Raw genomic sequence first — 19,001 nt, 5'->3', positions numbered from 1 at the left:
CTGTCACCAGGCTGGAGTGCAGTGGCGCAATTTCGGCTCACTGCAACCTCCATCTCCTGGGTTCAAGCGATTCTTCCGCCTCAGTCTCCTGAGTAGCTGGGACCATAGTCACATGCCACCACGGCCAGCTAATTTTTGTATTTTCGGTAGAGACTGGGTTTCACCATGTGGGCCAGGATGGTCTCGATCTGTTGACCTTGTGATCTGCCCGCCTCGACCTCCCAAAGTGTTGGGATTACAGGCATGAGCCACTGCACCTGGCCTTGTTTTGATTTTTTAAACCAATTCTTTGTGTTTAGGCTCCTTAGCTCTTTTTTTTTTTTTTTAATAGTTTCTTTTTATTTATTTATTTAGAGAGTCTCATTCTGTCACTCAGTCTGGAGTGCACTGGTGCAATCGCGGCTCACTGCAACCTCTACCTCCCAGGTTCAGGCGATTCTAATGCCTCAGTCTCCCCAGTAGCTGGCATTACAGGCATGTGCCATCATGTCCAGTTAATTTGTATTTTTAATAGAGACAGGATTTCGCCATGTTGACCAGGTCGGTGTCAAACCCCTGGCCTCAAGTGATCTGCCTGCCTTAGCCTCCCAAAATGCTGGGATTACAGGTGTGAGACACCGTGTCCAGCCTAGGTTCCTTAGCTCTTACTAGAGAATTTGAAACTTGTTAACATTCTCTCATCTTACCTGTGCCCTATGGGCTGGGTGCCATCTCTCAGTGCACTTTTTTCATTATGTCTATTTATGAAAAGGTCCAGAATGCATGTCTACATTATTCCACTCTTACCTTTTCACTCCCATGTTCTTGTTGACATGCTATTCAAGCAAGAAGACCTGATTATGTATAGATATCTCTAAGTGTTGTTATGATGGATTCTGTTCTCTTACCTTCATCTTGATTGTTTACTTTAAAAGCTGCTTGAGCTAGAGGTATTTTTATGGTAGAGAAAAGTTGGCACAGAGCCCAGCTTCTTCATGGCAGCAGCAATTATGCAAATTATCCTGGATCTTTACATTTCAGTAAAACCTTTTTCCCCGCTTTACACACAAAAAAACAGACAGCTAAGGGGCTGTGATCTGTCCTAAAGCCTTGGAGATAAAATAGGGTGTCACTCTTTTCCCAAAATAACTTCTATTATGGAAGCATCTGTTCCCTTAAATGGAGGAGCAAAGCAGATCGCTGCCATTGGGCTATGCAGCCTCTGCTATACCAGGAAGATTAAAACTACCGTAATTAGTTTAATCAGGTTCATCCTCAAATCTTGCTTTCATTATGTGGTAGGAACTTCTCTAATCAGTACTGCATTTGGCTGATTGAAGAGTTCACTTTCATATCTAGGATATCTGCTGGAGTCTGTATTGTGGTTTGTTTTAATGGTGTACATAATGAGATACTGTGAATGTGAATGTTTCTCATTTTATTGTTGATCTTGCTAATGGAAAGAATCATTATTGAACCAAATTGTTAGAAAGCATGTCATCTTTAGTCCCAGAGAATTAAGCCTAAATATTATTACTTTACTCACTAATTTATATACTGCTTTTTTATGGTTGTCTGCTCATATCTTTGATTTCATTTTAATGGTTGTAAATCTCTCCAGAGATGCTCAAATATGACTGCTCAATAATTACATATTAGTAATTAATTCTGAGATACAGCTGTATGGAAACAAATGAAAGCTTTTTGAGAGATATCAGAATTAAAGATCCTATATGATAAGTTGACAAAATCTGGAACTTTTATGAAAGTTCAGTAATAGGAAAACAAGACGAAACTTTCAATGATGAAAGTAAAGTTTCCTGTCTGATCTCACTTTGTGAGTCAGAATCACTGAGTACATAGTTCAAAATCATACTTCTTTCATAACTTGTTATGTTACGTTATGATAGCAAGGGGGAGAAATCCTGTGAGAAAGACTAAGAAGTCAGATACATGCTATTGGAGTAGTTTTTCATGTTCAGAATAAAAGAGGTGTTAAAAAGACCCTGAAGGCTGGGCGCGGTGCCTGTAGTCCCAGCTACTCTGGGAGGCTGAGGTGGGAGGATCGCTTCAGCCTAGGAGTTCTAGGCTGTAGTGCACTATGACGATTGGGTGTCTGCAATGAGTTCAGCATCAGTATGGTGACCTCCCGGGAGTGGGGGACCACCAGGTTGCCTAAGGAGGGGTGAACCGGCCCAGGTCAGAAACAGAGAAGGTCAAAACTCCCTTGCTCATTAGTAGTGGGATCGCACCTGTGAATAGCCACTGCACTCCAGCCTGGGCAACATAGCGAGACCTTGTCTCTTAAAAAAAAAAAAAAAGGCCGGGCGCGGTGGCTCAAGCCTGTAATCCCAGCACTTTGGGAGGCCGAGGCAGGTGGATCACAAGGTCAAGAGATCGAGACCATCCTGGTCAACATGGTGAAACCCCGTCTCTACTAAAAATATATACAAAAAATTAGCTGGGCATGGTGGCGCGTGCCTGTAATCCCAGCTTCTCAGGAGGGTGAGGCAGGAGAATTGCCTGAACCCAGGAGGCGGAGCTTGCGGTGAGCCGAGATCGCGCCATTGCACTCCATCCTGGGTAACAAGCGCGAAACTCCGTCTCAAAAAAAAAAATTTTAAGTAGAATTAAAAAGACCCTGAAGACTTTTAGTACTGCCAGTGGGACAAATCGGCACATTATGTCTATTCCTTAATATAGCAAGAAGAACTTCTTGATGGTTGGACGTTTACATCATATGATGATATTTTTATTAGCATTGCCATTATTTTATAACTAGTGGAAGTTGAATTTTTAAGGAATTAAACTTCCACTAGTAACATGTTTTGGTTTATTTTTTATCCTGTGAGGATAGAATTTGGGCTTCAGTGGGGAATAGATAATTCAAGTTCAGCATCTAATGGTGTTGTAATTTCAGAAAAGCCCATTGTGGTCTGCTTTTAAAAAGAAAATATTTGGTGACTTTCTATTAAAATAGTTTCTTTACCTATATGTTTAATTTTCTTTAATATTTCTGTTGAGCATTTTTTTTTTACTCCTGTTCCCAGGTGTTGTGGTTCTCTTTTGATTATATGCCAAAAACTGAAGCTTTGTACTTTTCTTGAAAATGTTCTCTCGGCTGGGCATAGTGGCTTATGCCACGGAGTTCAAGACCAGCCTGGGCAACATAGGGATACCCTGTCTCTACAAAACTTTTTTTTTTTTTTTTAAGACGGAGTTTCACTCTTGTTGCCCAGGCTGAAATGCAATGGTGTAATCTTGCCTCACCACAACCTCGACCAGCTGGGTTCAAGCAGTTCTCCTGCCTCAGCCTCCTGAGTAGCTGGGATTATAGGCATGTGCCACCATGCCCGGCTAATTTTGTATTTTTAGTAGAGACAGGGTTTCTCTGTGTTGGCCAGGCTGGTCTCAAACTCCTGACGTCAGATGATTCGTCCACCTTGGCCTCCCAAAGTGCTGGGATTACAGGCATGAGCTACCACCCCAGACTCTACAAAACATTTTTAAAAACTAGCCAGGCATGGTGGTGTGTGCCTCTAGTCCTATCTTCTCAGGAGGCTGAGGCAACATTAAGTACATTTACATTGTTTTGCAGCCCTCTCCGTCCGTTCTTCTCTACAATTTTTAAAAAATCTTCTCCAACTGAAATTTGTATCTATTAAACAGTGACTCTCTGAGAAGTCCCTGGCAACCACTATTCTGTTTTCTCTTTATGAATTTGACTGTTCTAGTTACCTTATATGTAAGTAGAGTCATATCATATTTGTCTGCTGGTGACTGGCTTATTTCACTTAGCAAAGTATCTTTTTTTGGGACGGAGTATAGCACTCTCGCTCAGGCTAGAGTGCAGTGGTGCTATCTCAGCTCATTCTCGGCTCACTGCAATCTCCACCTCCCGGGTTCAAGCGATTCTCCTATCTCATCCTCACGAGTAGCTGGGACTATAGGCTCACACCACCACGCCTGGCTGATTTTATATTTTTAGTAGAGATGAGGTTTCACCATGTTGGCCAGGGTGGTCTTGATCTCTTGACCTTGCGATCCATCTGCCTTGGCCTCCCAAAGTGCTGGGATTACAGGTGTGAGCCACACAGTATGTTAAATGAGGCAATATACATTTGTACAGCTGTATATTGCCTCACTTAGCATAGTATCATTGAAGTTTGTTCATGTTTTAGCATTCATTAGGATTTTCTTCTTTTATGGCTGAATAATATTTCATTGGATGTACAGTTGACTCTTCAACAATGCTGAAGTTAGGGCACCAACTCCACACATAGTTGAAAATCCAAGTATAACTTTTGACTCCTGCAGAACTGAACTGCTCATAGTATACTGTTGAACAGAAGCCTTAACGGTAACATAACCTATTAACACATATTATATATATTATATACTGTAGTCTTAAAGTAAGAGAATAGAAAATGATATAGTTACACTGTTCCTTAAGTGGAAGTTGATAAGGTCATCATCCTCATTGTCTTTACTTTGAATAGGCCAAGGGGAAAGAGTAGGGGTTGGTCTTGCTGTCTCCGGCATGGCAGAGGTGGAAGAAAATCTCCATATGCTATGACATGCACAGTTCAAACTTTTGTTGTTCAAGAGTCAGTTGTATATACCACATTTCATTTATTCATCTATTGATGGACTGTGAAGCAGCCTGCTTTTGGCTGTTGTTACTAATGCTGCCATGAACATGGATTTACAAATACCTGTTCCAGTTCCTGCCTTCACTTCTGAGTATCTGCACATTGAACAATCAAAAATTTAAACAAATCAAATTGGCACTAGATAAGTTACTTGTAAGGTTTATATGGAAAAATAAGCAAGAGTAGCCAAAACTTTCCTAAAAAGAAGAACTAGAAATCAGGTTTATTAGCCAATAAAACAGAAATTAAAAGGGTTAAAATATTGTGGTTGTGGTGCACGGGCAGACAAAAAATCAGTGACGCCAAATAGAAAATCTAATAATTGGCTGGGGGCGGTGGCTTGTACCTGTAATCTCAACACTTTGGAAGGTTGTGATGGGAGAATTGCCAGAGCCCAGGAGTTCGAGACCAATCTGAGCAACATAGTGAGATCTCCTTCTCTACAAAAAGAAACAAAAAAAACTAACAAAAAATTAGCCGAGTATGGTTGCACATGCTGGTGGTTGCAGGTACTTAGGAGGCCAAGGTGGAAGGATTACTTACTTGAGCCCCAGATGTCAAGGATACAATGAGCCATGTTCTTGCCACTGAACTCCAGTCTATATGACAGAGAAAAAGGAAGAAGAAAAGAAAAACTAGTAGTAGACCCATGTGCATATGAGGATTTAGTACATGGGAAGTGTAGCATTTCATATCAGAGGATGAAAGATGAAATTAGTATGGCCGGACGCGGTGGCTCAAGCCTGTAATCCCAGCACTTTGGGAGGCCAAGGCGGGTAGATCATGAGGTCAAGAGATCAAGACCATCCTGGTCAACATGGTGAAACCCCGTCTCTACTAAAAATACAAAAAATTAGCTGGGCATGGTGGCATGTGCCTGTAATCCCAGCTACTCAGGAGGCTGAGGCGGGAGAATTGCTTGAACCCAGGAGGCGGAGGTTGCGGTGAGCCGAGATCGTGCCATTGCACTCCAGCCTGAGTAACAAGAGCGAAACTCCGTCTCAAAAAAAAAAAAAAGAAAATAGAAAGATGAAATTAGTCAATTCTATTAGAACTGGGTGGTTGTGTAGTAGATTTTGTATTCCTATACACACATAATATATACATACATATATATTAAACTTCATAAGTGCATTCCTCTTTTTTTGTTTTTATGGCTGTATTTCTTTTGAGAAGGCAAATATGCCATTATTTTCCACATTCAGAAGAAACTATAGTCATATGCTGCCTCATCATGTTTGGATCAATGACAGATCACATTTCAGTGGTCCCATAAGAGTATAATGGAGCTGAAAAATTTCTGTCACCTAGTGATATCTTGATGATCCTGACCTTGTGTAGACTTAAGCTAATGTTTGTTTGTGTTTTAGTTTTTAATAAGAAAGTTGAAAAAGTAAAAATAAGTTTAAAAAATGTTAAATAAATAATTGGAAAGATGCAAAGGAAAGATTTTGTACAGCTATATATTATCTTTCCATTTTAAGCTGTTACCACAAAAGAGTCAAAAAGTAAAAAAAAAAATTAATAAAAAGTAAGCTTATTTTATTTATTTTTTATTGAGACAGTCTGTCTCTGTCTTCCAGGCTGGAGTATATAGTGAGTGACACAATCTTGGCTCACTGCAACCTCCGCCTCCCATGTTCAAATAATTCTCCTGCCTCAGCTTCCCGAGTAGCTGAGGCACTCACCACTGTGCCCAGCTAATTGTTGTATTTTTAGTAGAGACAGGGATTTTCCATGTTGTCCAGGCTGGTCTCAAACTCCTGACCTCAAGTGATCTGCTGGCCTCAGCCTCCCAAAGTGCTGGGATTGCAGGCGTAAGCCGCTGCACCCAGCCAGATTAATTTATTATTGACGAAGGGAAAATTTTTGTAATTTAGTGTAACTTAAGTTTTCAGTGTTTATAAAGTCAACAGCAGTGTACAGTAATGGCCTAGCCCTTCAGATTGAGCATTCATTGACTTTCCCAGGGTATCGTACAGTCCTGCAAGCTCCATTGATGGTAAGTACCCTATACAGGTGTACTTGTATCTTCTATAAGTAGATTTTTATCTTTTATACCATATTTTTACTGTACTTTTTCCATGTTTAGATACAAAAATTCTATTTTTTTTTTGCAGTCTATAATATTCAGTATAGTACCATGCTATATAGGTTAATAGCCAGGGAGCAATAGGCTATTCCATATAGTCTAGGTGTGTGATAGGCTATACCAACTATAAACTACTATGTTCATACAATGACAAAATCACATTTCTTAGAGACATTTCTTAGAACTTATCCCCATTGTTAGGTAACACACACTGTACTTTCATTCTACTTCTAGCTGTTACCCCACTTCTCTGTTTCCCTTGCTATGCTACGCTACGCTAGGCTACGCTGTGCTATTCTGTTCTGTTCTATTCTATTCTATTTGTTGTTTTTTTTTTTTTTTTTTGGATTCCTTGCTATTCTTTACTTACTTTTTAGATTTCTCTTTCCATGCTCTTTTAAACCCATTTCAATCAGGTTTTTGCTCCATAATAAACTACTGTTGCTTGATTACCAGTGACCCTTACAATGCTAAATCCAACAAACAAATGTATGTTCTCATTTCTACTTGACTTGTCAGCAGCAGTTTTTGCTCCCGGAAATATGTGCTTCATTTGAGTTCTAAGATATCACACATTCATTCTTTTGCTCTTTTTTTTCCTTCTTATTTTCTGGTTTCTCAGTCTTCCTGATCTTTAATGTTATAATACCTTGACATTATCAGTCTTTAGTTTACTTTCCTGTGTACATTCACCCTCTCTTGATTATGTCAGCCAGTCTCAAGCTTTTAAGTGTCAATATACTGTTGACTTCCAGATTTGAATTTTCCTCTAAGTCTTTTCTACTTTGATGTTTGGTAAGTATTTCAGTTTTAACATATCTCAAACTAAACTCCTGATCATAATTTTCAGTCTTCCTCTTTTACTGTATTTTTATACAGTAGAAATATAACACAGTCTTTGTTATCTATCATCACTTTCACTGTTTCTACCCTCATCTAAGTCACTATAAGTCTAAGCCTTGTCAAAATAAGTATGTAGCTTGCTAACAAGGCTCTGAGCTTCTACCGGTGCAGCTTTGCCAAGAGTGTAGCTAGGGGGACCATTTGGAGATTTGAGATAATATCACTCTTCTGCTCAGACCCCCCCACCCCCCCCATCCCCTGTGCTTCCCCATTTCATTCAGAGTAAAATCTCAAGACTTTAAAACAGTTTACAACAGTCTCCTTGATGTAGCCCTCTCTGAGCACTTATTTTCTCGAGTCAGTTGGTCAAATCCTGCCACTCTGGCATTCTTTATGCTCCTGTTAATAATTTTCTCATTTCATGTCGTTACCAAAATGTTAGCTGATCATTGAAGCCTAATCTAATTGCCTAATTAATGCTGTAAGCCTTCTCCTAGTATTCCCTTGCTGTTTATCCCATAACACTTGCCGCCTTCTAACAAATAATCTTTAAATTTTTTGTGTTTTTCTTTATTGTTCTTCTCTCTGCAGTATAAGTTCTTTGAGAATGGGGATTGTTTGTCTTGTTCCTTGAGTATCCACACAGTGAATAGGCACCAGTAAATATTGTTGAGTGAATGGTGAGGTTATACACATCTTCGTCATAAAATCTTCCAGTGGCTTCCCCTTTCTTGGACTGAAAATGTCTGTTTTTCTACCACCTGCCATATTACTCTTCTCTTGCTTACTGTAGTACTGCAAACCTGGATTCTTTCCTGTTCTTTAGGAAACAAGCTCCTGGCTCAGGGCCTTTGCTTTCTTGGTTACTGTTTTTTCCCACATACCTGCATGGATCCATCTTTGTCTTTCACCTCCTTTTGGTTTCTGCACAAATGAGTTTTCAATCAGAACTTTCCAGACAGCCTGTTTTAACATTGTAAATTCTTTCCCACTCTGGCCTTTTCAATTCTTCCATGCTCTGATTTTCTCCATAGTGCATTTTATCATGTGATACACCAAATATTTTACTTATTTCCTCTACTTTGCTCATGCATTAGAATGACATCTCCATGGAGGAAGGGGTTTTGGGAATTTTTTTTTTAACTGCCGTCATCCTCAGTGCTCAACAGTAGGTACTTGGTAACTACTTGCCAAAAAAATGAATTCTTTTTTTTTTTCCTCCTTCTTCTTCTTCTAGCTCTGTACCCCAGGCTGGAGTGCAGTGGCGTAATCTCTGCTTAGTGCAACCTCCGCCTCCCTGGTTCAAGCTATTCTCCTGCCTCAGCCTGCCAAGTAGCTGGGATTATAGGCATGCACTCCACGCCCAGCTATTTTTTTGTTTTTTGGTAGAGATGGGGTTTAACCATGTTGGCCAGGCTGGTCTTGAACTCCTGACCTCAGATGATACTCCTGTCTCGGCCTTCCAATGTGCTGGGATTACAGGTGTGAGCCACCATGCATGGCCTGAAAAAATGAATTCTTGATGAACTAAAAATTTAATATTATAAAATAAAATAAAATGTTCTTGAATACTACCAGTTATAGTTAGAAAGTATTCTATAACAGCAGAAAGAATTTGTTAATAAAAGAAAAAGCAGAATCTATGAAATACATAGAAATAAACTTAACAACATATGTTTAGGATTTATATAGATAAAATTATAAATATCCAGAAACATGAAAAAGCTTGACTAAATACATTTACTTCGTTATTGTAGAGCTGAAATTAATGTTGAGATATCTTTTCTACATTAAGATACAAAGTTAAAGCCATGTGGAGTTTTTTAAAAACTTCAATTATATCTCAAGTTTATCAGGAAGTATACATATGGAAAAACAGCCCAATGAAAATATTATTAAAGTAGTGATATTTGCACAATTCTGTAAATACACTAAATAAACCCCACTGAATTGTTTACTTTAAAAAGGGAATTTGGCTGGGTGCAGTGGCACATGCCTGTAATCCCAGCACTTTGGGAGGCTGAGGTAGGCAGATTGCTTGAGCTCAGGAGTTTGGGACCAGCCTGGGCAACAAAGTGAGAGTCTTAATCTCTGGAGAAAATACAAAAATTAGCTGGGTATGGTGGTGCATGCCTGTGGTACCAGCTACTTGGGAGGCTGAGGTGGGAGGATGGTTAGAGCCTGGGGGGCAAAAGTTGTGGTAAGCCGAGATTGTGCCACTGCACTCTAGCCTGGGCAGCAGAACCAGACCCTGTCTCAAACAAAAACAAGGTGAATTTTATGGCAGGTGAGTTATATATAAATCTCAGTAATATTGTACATAAAATAAAGAATTTTTATAGGAATACAAGAAGAAAAACTAGTTTTTTTTCAAGTATTCAAACATGTAATTATGAAGTTATAGTATCCATATATTAGTGGCAAAAGAATAAGCATAAATATGAATGAAGCAAAACCTAAATAACTTAAAGAAAGATCCAAATACAAATAAGAATATGTAATAAGTACATTATTACATTACATTGATTATAAATAATGGGCATGAAATGAGTAATGTTCTTAGAACAATGAGCAAACCTTTTGGAATAAAGGCTACTTCCATACTCCCAGATTATATGTTTAGAATTTAACATAGCTAGTAAAGTAAAGATGAAAATAAACCAAAAAAGAATTAATTGAAAGTGTAGTAAAGATTGTCATCTTTAGGAGGACATGATTTTTCCAAGTATAAAAAAACAAACTGTATTTTACCTTAGGCTGGAATATACTTTTTCATGAATGAAAAAGAGAGAGCTAGACTCAGTGGCTAACTCCTGTAGTCCCAGCACTTTGAGAAGCTGAGGTGAGCGGATCACTTGAGGTCAGGGGTTTGAGACCAACCTGGCCAAAATGGTGAAACCCTATCTCTACTAAAAATAGAAAAGTTAGCCAGGCATGGTGGAAGTTGCCTGTAATCCCAGTGACTAGGGAGGCTGAGGCACAAGAATTGCTTGAACTTGGGAGGTGGCGGTTACAATGAGCCAAGACTGAGGCGCTGTACTCCAGCCTGGGCGATAGAGCTAAATCAGTCTCAAAAAGAAAGAGAGAGAGATACCCAAAACAAACCTATAAAGCTAAAGAGACTATTTCACTTAATACAGTGGTTAAGAACTTTAGTTGTAAAATCAGACCATTTTAAATTCTTTCTTTTTTTTTTTTTTACTGCTGCCTCTCAGGTTCAAGCGATTCTCCTGGCTTAGCCTCCCGAGTAACTGGGACTACAGGTGTGCACCACCATGCCCAGCTAATTGTTGTATTTTAGTAGAGACGGGGTTTCTCCATGTCCTGACCTCAGGTGATCTACCTGTCTTAGTCTCTCAGAGAGCTGGGATTATAGGCATGAGGTACTACACCCAGAGGTATTTGTTTTGTTTTTTGAGATGGAGTTTCACTCTGTCACCCAGACTGGAGTGCAGTGGCTCAGTCTTGGGTCACTGCAACTTCCACCTCCCAGGTTCAAGCGATTCTCCTGCCTTAGCCTCCAAAGTAGCTGGGATTGCAGGCACCTGCCGCCATGTCCAGCTAATTTTTGTACTTTTAGTACAGATGGGGTTTCACCATGTTGGCCAGGCTGGTCTTGATCTCCTGACCTTAGGTGATCTGTCCGCCTTGGCCTCCCAAAGTTCTGGGATTACAGGTGTGAGCCAGTGTACCTGGCTGGTATTTTTGTGTGTGTGTGTGTGTGTGTGTGTGTGTGTGGGTAATGTTATAAGGTTTAGGATGTAGAGTCTCAATATTGTGTTTTATAGTAATTCAGAATACTTATTTTCCATATACTTAAATAACTAATTTTCTATATATTGAATAGTTAGATGCATTTATTTTAATTTGTATTTATTTATTTATTTATTTTGAGATGTAGTCTTGCTTTGTCACCCAGTCTGAAGTGCAATGGCATGATTCTCCTGCCTCAGCCTCCCAAGTAGCTGGGATTACAGGTGCGTGCCATCACACCCGGCTAATTTTTGTATTTTTAGTAAAGGCAGGGTTTCACCATGTTCGCCAGGCTGGTCTGGAACTCCTGACCTCAGGTGATCCTCCCGCCTCAGCCTCCCAAAGTGCTGAGATTACAGGCGTAAGCTATCACGCCCATCCCATCCCCATTTTCCTATACAGAAGTTAAATAACATGTCTGAGGCAAGGCATAGCATATTATAACCATTGTTCTAAACCCTTTTTTTTCTTCATTTAATAATATATCCTGGAAATGACTCCATAGCACTATACTGATATCTGTTCCTACTCCTCCTACTTTTGTTTTCGTTGACAGTTTCTTAGTATTCCACTATACCGAGATGTACCTTAATTTATTCCGCTAGTCCTCTGTAGATAATTGTTTGGATTTTTTAAGGGTTTTTTTTTTTTTTTTTTTTAATTAAAATAGTGGTGTATTTTAGACCCTTGTGCAGACATTATTTTTTAAGAGTGTATCTTGGGATAGACCTTCAAAGTAGGATTTCTGGATCAAAGGATGTAGTTAAATGCATATGGAATCTTTTTAGTGTATAACTAGATTGTAGCATTTTGCATGCAGTACTTACATACTTAAATTTGGGTTTATGTTTTCTATCCTGTTTCACTGGTTCATTTGTCTTTTCATTTGTCAGTTCTATACTGTTTCAGTGACTCGAGCTTTAAAAATAATATTTGATATGGTTATTCCCTGGCTTTTCTACATTTTAGGTTTTTCTGGCTATTCTTGCATGTATGTTTTCACCATTGAACATTATAATTAATTTTTCTAAATGCTAAAGAAATTGTTGGTATTTTTATTGGGATTGCATTAAATTTATAAATTTGTTTAGGAAAATTGTCATCTTTATGTCTTCCTGTTCAAAACACAGTATAACTTATATTTGTTCAGTTCTTTCATGAATATTTTATAGTTAGGAAGAACTCTTTCATGGTTATCCAAAAGTAAAACAGACTATTGTATGAAGTAGTGAATTCATTTCTAGAGTATATGGTGAGGATTCATGAATTAGACAGCAGTTTCCAGTAAATTACTTAAATGTTACTTCCCACTCTAAGATTTTATATAAAAGCACATTCTGAAGAAAACATGAAATTTTAAACTGTCTTTCCAGCCAGGCGCGGTGGCTCACGCCTATAATCCCAGCACTTTGGGAGGCCGTGGTGGGTGGATCACTAGGTCAAGAGATCGAGACCATCTTGGTCAACATGGTGAAACCCCATCTCTACTAAAAATACAAAAATTAGCTGGGCATGGTGGTGCACGCCTGTAGTCCCAGCTACTCGGGAGGCTGAGGCAGGAGAATTGCTTGAACCCAGAAGGCGGAGGTTGCGGTGAGTCGAGATCGTGCCATTGCACTCCAGTCTGGGTAACAACAGCGAAACTCTGTCTCAAAAAATATATATACAAAAGTTAGCTGGGTGTGGTGGCATGCACCTGTGGGCTTAGCGACTCGGGAGGCTGGGGTGGCAGGAGGCAGAGGTTGCAGTGAGCCAAGATCATGCCACTGCACTCCAGCCTGGTGACAGAACAAGACTCCGTCTCCCCCCGCCCAAAAATAAAAAGAGACCAGAATTGAGAATGAGTTATAAGCCAGGCGCGGTGGCTCATGTCTGTAATCTCAGCACTTTGGGAGGCCAAGGTGGGTGGATCACGAGGTCAAGAGATCGAGACCATCCTGGTCAACATGGTGAAACCCTGTCTCTACTAAAAATATAAAAACTTAGCTGGGCATGGTGGTGCATGCCTGTAATCCCAGCTACTCAGGAGGCTGAGGCAGGAGAATTGCCTGAACCCAGGAGGCAGAGGTAGTGGTGAGCCGAGATCACGCCATTGCACTCCAGCCTGGGTAACAAGAGCGAAACTCCATCTCAAAAAAAAAAAAAAAAAAAAAAAAGGAGAGAATGAGTTATAAAAGCGTAGAAGTAGATTAGTGATTGTCTTATATAGATTTAGAATCATTTAAGTCAATCAAGGAGGTAGGCAGTAAAATATTACTTTAGAAGATAACCATGGGATTCTGTAGCTAAAAATACTTTTCTTTTCAAAAATGGTACTTTCATATGCTTCATTTGTATTTATTCAGTCAAAAGTAAGATGAAAGTAGACGATTGATTTGCCATTTTAAAAATGTCAAAAATATCAGGGATATTTCTAAAGACCCACTAATACATAGTTTTATCGTATTGAAAGTCAACAAAGATAATATACCACGATAGTCTCTCACATAGAAGCAGATGAGCTAACATACTTTGACATTAGTATGACATTAAAAAACCTGTTGCTGGCTGGGCGCGGTGGCTCAAGCCTGTAATCCCAGCACTTTGGGAGACCGAGGCGGGTGGATCACGAGGTCAAGAAATCGAGACCGTCCTGGTCAACATGGTGAAACCCCGTCTCTACTGAAAATACAAAAAATTAACTGGACATGGTGGCGCGTGCCTGTAATCCCAGCTACTGAGGAGGCTGAGGCAGGAGAATTGCCTGAACCCAGGAGGCGGAGGTTGTGGTGAGCCGAGATCGTGCCATTGCACTCCAGCCTGGGTAACAAGAGCGAAACTCTGTCTCAAAAAAAAAAAAAAACATAAAAAAACAACCTGTTGCCTATTGTATATCTGATATGCGATCCATTAGTTTGTTGGATTGTTAAATTAAGCTGAAGTGGTATAAGGTTTACTCCCTCTTTAACTTTTTTCTTGTTCAAATTTTAGGACCCTTCAAAGTTATACAAGAAAGCAGATGATGTTGCAGCCATTGAATGTCAGTCTGAAGAAGTCATCCATCTTCATTCACAGGGAGAAAACAATTTTTTGTCTAAGAAGCTATCTCCAGTACACTCAGAAATGGCAGAGTATATTAATGCAACACCATCTCCTCTTGTTGGTAGCCGGGATCTTGATTTAAAGGACAGAGCATTACTTAATGGAGGAACTAGTGTAACAGAAAAGTTGGCACAGCTCATTGCTACCTGTCCTCCCTCCAAGTCTTCCAAGACAAAACTGAAGAAGTTAGGAACTGGCACTACAGCAGGATTGGTTAGCAAGGATTTGATCAGGAAAGCAGGTGTTGGCTCTGTAGCTGGAATAATACATAAGGACTTAATAAAAAAGCCAACTATCAACACAGCAGTTGGACTGGTAACTAAAGATCCTGGGAAAAAGCCAGTGTTTAATGCAGCAGTAGGATTGGTCAATAAGGACTCTGTGAAAAAACTGGGAACTGGCACTACAGCGGTATTCATTAATAAAGACTTAGGCAAAAAGCCAGGAACTATCACTACAGTAGGACTGCTGAGCAAAGATCCAGGAAAGAAGTTAGGAATTGGTATTGTTCCAGGTTTAGTGAATAAAGAGTCTGGCAAGAAGTTAGGACTTGGCACTGTGGTTGGACTGGTTAATAAAGATTTGGGTAAGAAACTGGGTTCTACTGTTGGTCTAGTGGCCAAAGACTGTGCAAAGAAGATCGTAGCAAGTTCAGCAATGGGATTGGTTAATAAGGACATTGGAAAGAAACTAGTGAGTTGTCCTTTGGCAGGCCTGGTCAGTAAAGATGCCATAAACCTTAAAGCCGAAGCACTGCTCCCCACTCAGGAACCACTTAAGGCTTCTTGTAGTACAAACATCAATAATCAGGAAAGTCAGGAACTTTCTGAATCCCTGAAAGACAGTGCCACCAGCAAAACTTTTGAAAAGAATGTTGTACGGCAGAATAAAGAAAGCATATTGGAAAAGTTCTCAGTTCGAAAAGAAATCATTAATTTGGAGAAAGAAATGTTTAATGAAGGATCATGCATTCAGCAAGACAGTTTCTCATCCAGTGAAAGGGGATCTTATGAAACTTCAAAGCATGAAAAGCAACCTCCTGTATATTGCACTTCCCCAGACTTTCAAATGGGAGGTGCTTCTGATGTATCCACAGCTAAATCCCCTTTCAGTGCAGTAGGAGAAAGCAATCTCCCTTCCCCATCACCTACTGTATCTGTTAATCCTTTAACCAGAAGTCCCCCTGAAACTTCTTCACAGTTGACTCCTAATCCATTACTTTTAAGTTCTACTGCAGAACTTATTGAAGACATTTCTGAATCTGTTGGAAAGAACCAGTTTACTTCTGAAAGTACCCACCTGAATGTTGGTCATAGGTCAGTGGGTCATAGCCTAAGTATTGAATGTAAAGGGATTGATAAAGCGGTAAATGATTCAAAAACTACCCATATAGATATTCCAAGAATAAGCTCTTCCCTCGGAAAAAAGCCAAGTTTGACTTCTGAATCCAGTATTCATACCATTACTCCTTCAGTTGTTAACTTCACTAGTTTATTTAGTAATAAGCCTTTTTTAAAACTGGGTGCAGTATCTACATCAGACAAACACTGCCAAGTTGCTGAAAGCCTAAGTACTAGTTTGCAGTCCAAACCATTAAAAAAAAGAAAAGGAAGAAAACCTCGGTGGACTAAAGTGGTGGCAAGAAGCACATGCCGGTCTCCAAAAGGGCTAGAATTAGAAAGATCAGAGCTTTTTAAAAATGTTTCATGTAGCTCACTATCAAATAGTAATTCTGAGCCAGCCAAGTTCATGAAAAACATTGGACCCCCTTCATTTGTAGATCATGACTTCCTTAAACGCCGATTGCCAAAGTTGAGCAAATCCACAGCGCCATCTCTTGCTCTCTTAGCTGATAGTGAAAAACCATCTCATAAGTCTTTTGCTACTCACAAACTATCTTCCAGTATGTGTGTCTCTAGTGACCTTTTGTCTGATATTTATAAGCCTAAAAGAGGAAGGCCTAAATCTAAGGAGATGCCTCAACTAGAAGGGCCACCTAAAAGGACTTTAAAAATCCCAGCATCTAAAGTTTTTTCTTCTTTACAGTCTAAGGAAGAACAAGAACCCCCAATTTTACAGCCAGAAATTGAAATCCCTTCCTTCAAGCAAAGTCTGTCTGTGTCTCCTTTTCCAAAAAAGAGAGGCAGGCCTAAGAGGCAAATGAGGTCACCAGTCAAGATGAAGCCACCTGTACTGTCAGTGGCTCCATTTGTTGCCACCGAAAGTCCAAGCAAGCTAGAATCTGAAAGTGACAACCATAGAAGTAGCAGTGATTTCTTTGAGAGCGAGGATCAACTTCAGGATCCAGATGACCTAGATGACAGTCATAGGCCAAGTATCTGTAGTATGAGTGACCTTGAGATGGAACCAGATAAAAAAATTACCAAGAGAAACAATGGACAATTAATGAAAACAATTATCCGCAAAATAAATAAAATGAAGACTTTAAAGAGAAAGAAACTGTTGAATCAGATTCTTTCAAGTTCTGTAGAATCAAGTAATAAAGGGAAAGTGCAATCCAAACTTCATAATACGGTATCAAGTCTTGCTGCCACATTTGGCTCTAAATTGGGCCAACAGATAAATGTCAGCAAGAAAGGAACCATTTATATAGGAAAGAGAAGAGGTCGCAAACCAAAAACTGTCTTAAATGGTATTCTTTCTGGTAGTCCTACTAGCCTTGCTGTTCTTGAGCAAACAGCTCAGCAGGCAACTGGGTCAGCATTAGGACAGATTCTTCCCCCATTACTGCCTTCATCTGCTAGTAGTTCTGAGATTCTTCCGTCACCTATTTGCTCTCAGTCTTCTGGGACTAGTGGAGGTCAGAGCCCTGTAAGTAGTGATGCAGGTTTTGTTGAACCCAGTTCAGTGCCATATTTGCATTTACACTCCAGGCAGGGCAGTATGATTCAGACTCTTGCAATGAAGAAGGCCTCAAAGGGAAGGAGGCGGTTATCTCCTCCTACTTTGTTGCCAAATTCTCCTTCGCACTTGAGTGAACTCACATCTCTAAAAGAAGCTACTCCTTCCCCAATTAGTGAGTCTCATAGTGATGAGACCATTCCCAGTGATAGTGGAATTGGAACAGATAATAACAGCACATCAGATAGGGCAGAGAAATTTTGTGGGCAAAAAAAGAGGAGGCATTCTTTTGAGCATGTTTCTCTGATTCCCCCTGAAACCTCTACAGTGCTAAACAGTCTTAAAGAAAAACATAAACATAAATGTAAGCGCAGGAATCATGATTACCTCAGCTATGACAAGATGAAAAGGCAGAAACGAAAACGGAAAAAGAAATATCCTCAGCTTCGAAATAGACAGGATCCAGACTTCATTGCAGAGCTGGAGGAATTAATAAGTCGCCTAAGTGAAATTCGGATCACCCATCGAAGTCATCATTTTATCCCCCGAGATCTTCTGCCAACTATCTTTCGAATCAACTTTAATAGTTTCTATACACATCCTTCTTTCCCCTTAGACCCTTTGCACTACATTCGAAAACCTGACTTAAAAAAGAAAAGAGGGAGGCCCCCTAAGATGAGGGAAGCAATGGCTGAAATGCCTTTTATGCACAGCCTTAGTTTTCCTCTTTCTAGTACTGGATTCTATCCATCTTATGGTATGCCTTATTCTCCTTCACCCCTTACAGCTGCTCCCATAGGACTAGGTTACTATGGAAGGTATCCTCCCACTCTTTATCCACCTCCTCCATCTCCTTCTTTCACCACTCCACTTCCACCTCCTTCCTATATGCACGCTGGTCATTTACTTCTCAATCCCACCAAATACCATAAGAAAAAGCATAAGCTACTTCGACAGGAGGCATTTCTTACAACCAGCAGGACTCCCCTTCTTTCCATGAGTACCTACCCCAGCGTTCCTCCTGAGATGGCCTATGGCTGGATGGTTGAGCACAAACACAGGCACCGTCACAAACACAGAGAACACCGTTCTTCTGAACAACCCCAGGTTTCCATGGACCCTGGCTCTTCTCGGTCTGTCCTGGAGTCTTTGAAGCGCTATCGATTTGGAAAGGATACTGTGGGAGAGCGATATAAACATAAGGAAAAGCACCGTTGTCACATGTCCTGCCCTCATCTCTCTCCTTCAAAAAGCTTAATAAACAGAGAGGAACAGTGGGTCCACCGAGAGCCTTCAGAATCTAGTCCATTGGCCTTGGGATTGCAGACACCTTTACAGATTGACTGTTCAGAAAGTTCTCCAAGTTTATCCCTTGGAGGATTCACTCCCAACTCTGAGCCAGCCAGCAGTGATGAACATACAAACCTTTTCACAAGTGCAATAGGCAGCTGCAGAGTTTCAAATCCTAACTCCAGTGGCCGGAAGAAATTAACTGATAGCCCTGGACTCTTTTCTGCACAGGACACTTCACTAAATCGGCCTCATAGAAAGGAACCACTGCCTTCTAACGAAAGGGCAGTACAGACTTTGGCAGGTAAGAGGGTTATTTTGTTGCCTGTTATTTGTTAGAGAAATAGGTTATTTTCCATGGGTGCCTGATAAATGTAGATGAACTTTTAATAGATAAACCTTTTTTGTTTTTTATAAATGTATTTTGAAATCTCAGTAATCATTTTCCT

General features: G+C 40.0%; 1 protein-coding gene across 12 annotated transcripts in view; it reads left to right on the top strand.

Moving 5' to 3' along the window:
* Window positions 1-19,001, top strand: part of ASH1L (ASH1 like histone lysine methyltransferase) — a 229,878-nt gene that overhangs the window by 62,258 nt on the left and 148,619 nt on the right. For 10 of the 12 annotated variants that reach the window (XM_035279531.3, XM_078355853.1, XM_078355856.1 and 7 more), the window contains one exon: window positions 14,290-18,856. The exons of the other annotated variants lie outside the window; for them this stretch is intronic. In XM_035279531.3, coding sequence (XP_035135422.2) covers window positions 14,290-18,856 — 4,567 coding nt within the window. The remainder of the gene's footprint in view (window positions 1-14,289; window positions 18,857-19,001) is intronic. 12 annotated transcript variants of the gene reach the window in all.

This window comes from Callithrix jacchus, chromosome 18 (genome assembly GCF_049354715.1).
Source record: "Callithrix jacchus isolate 240 chromosome 18, calJac240_pri, whole genome shotgun sequence".
Taxonomy (NCBI): domain Eukaryota; kingdom Metazoa; phylum Chordata; class Mammalia; order Primates; family Cebidae; genus Callithrix; species Callithrix jacchus.
The sequence above is the reverse complement of the archived record's forward strand: the minus strand, read 5'-3'. Positions and strand labels throughout refer to the sequence as shown.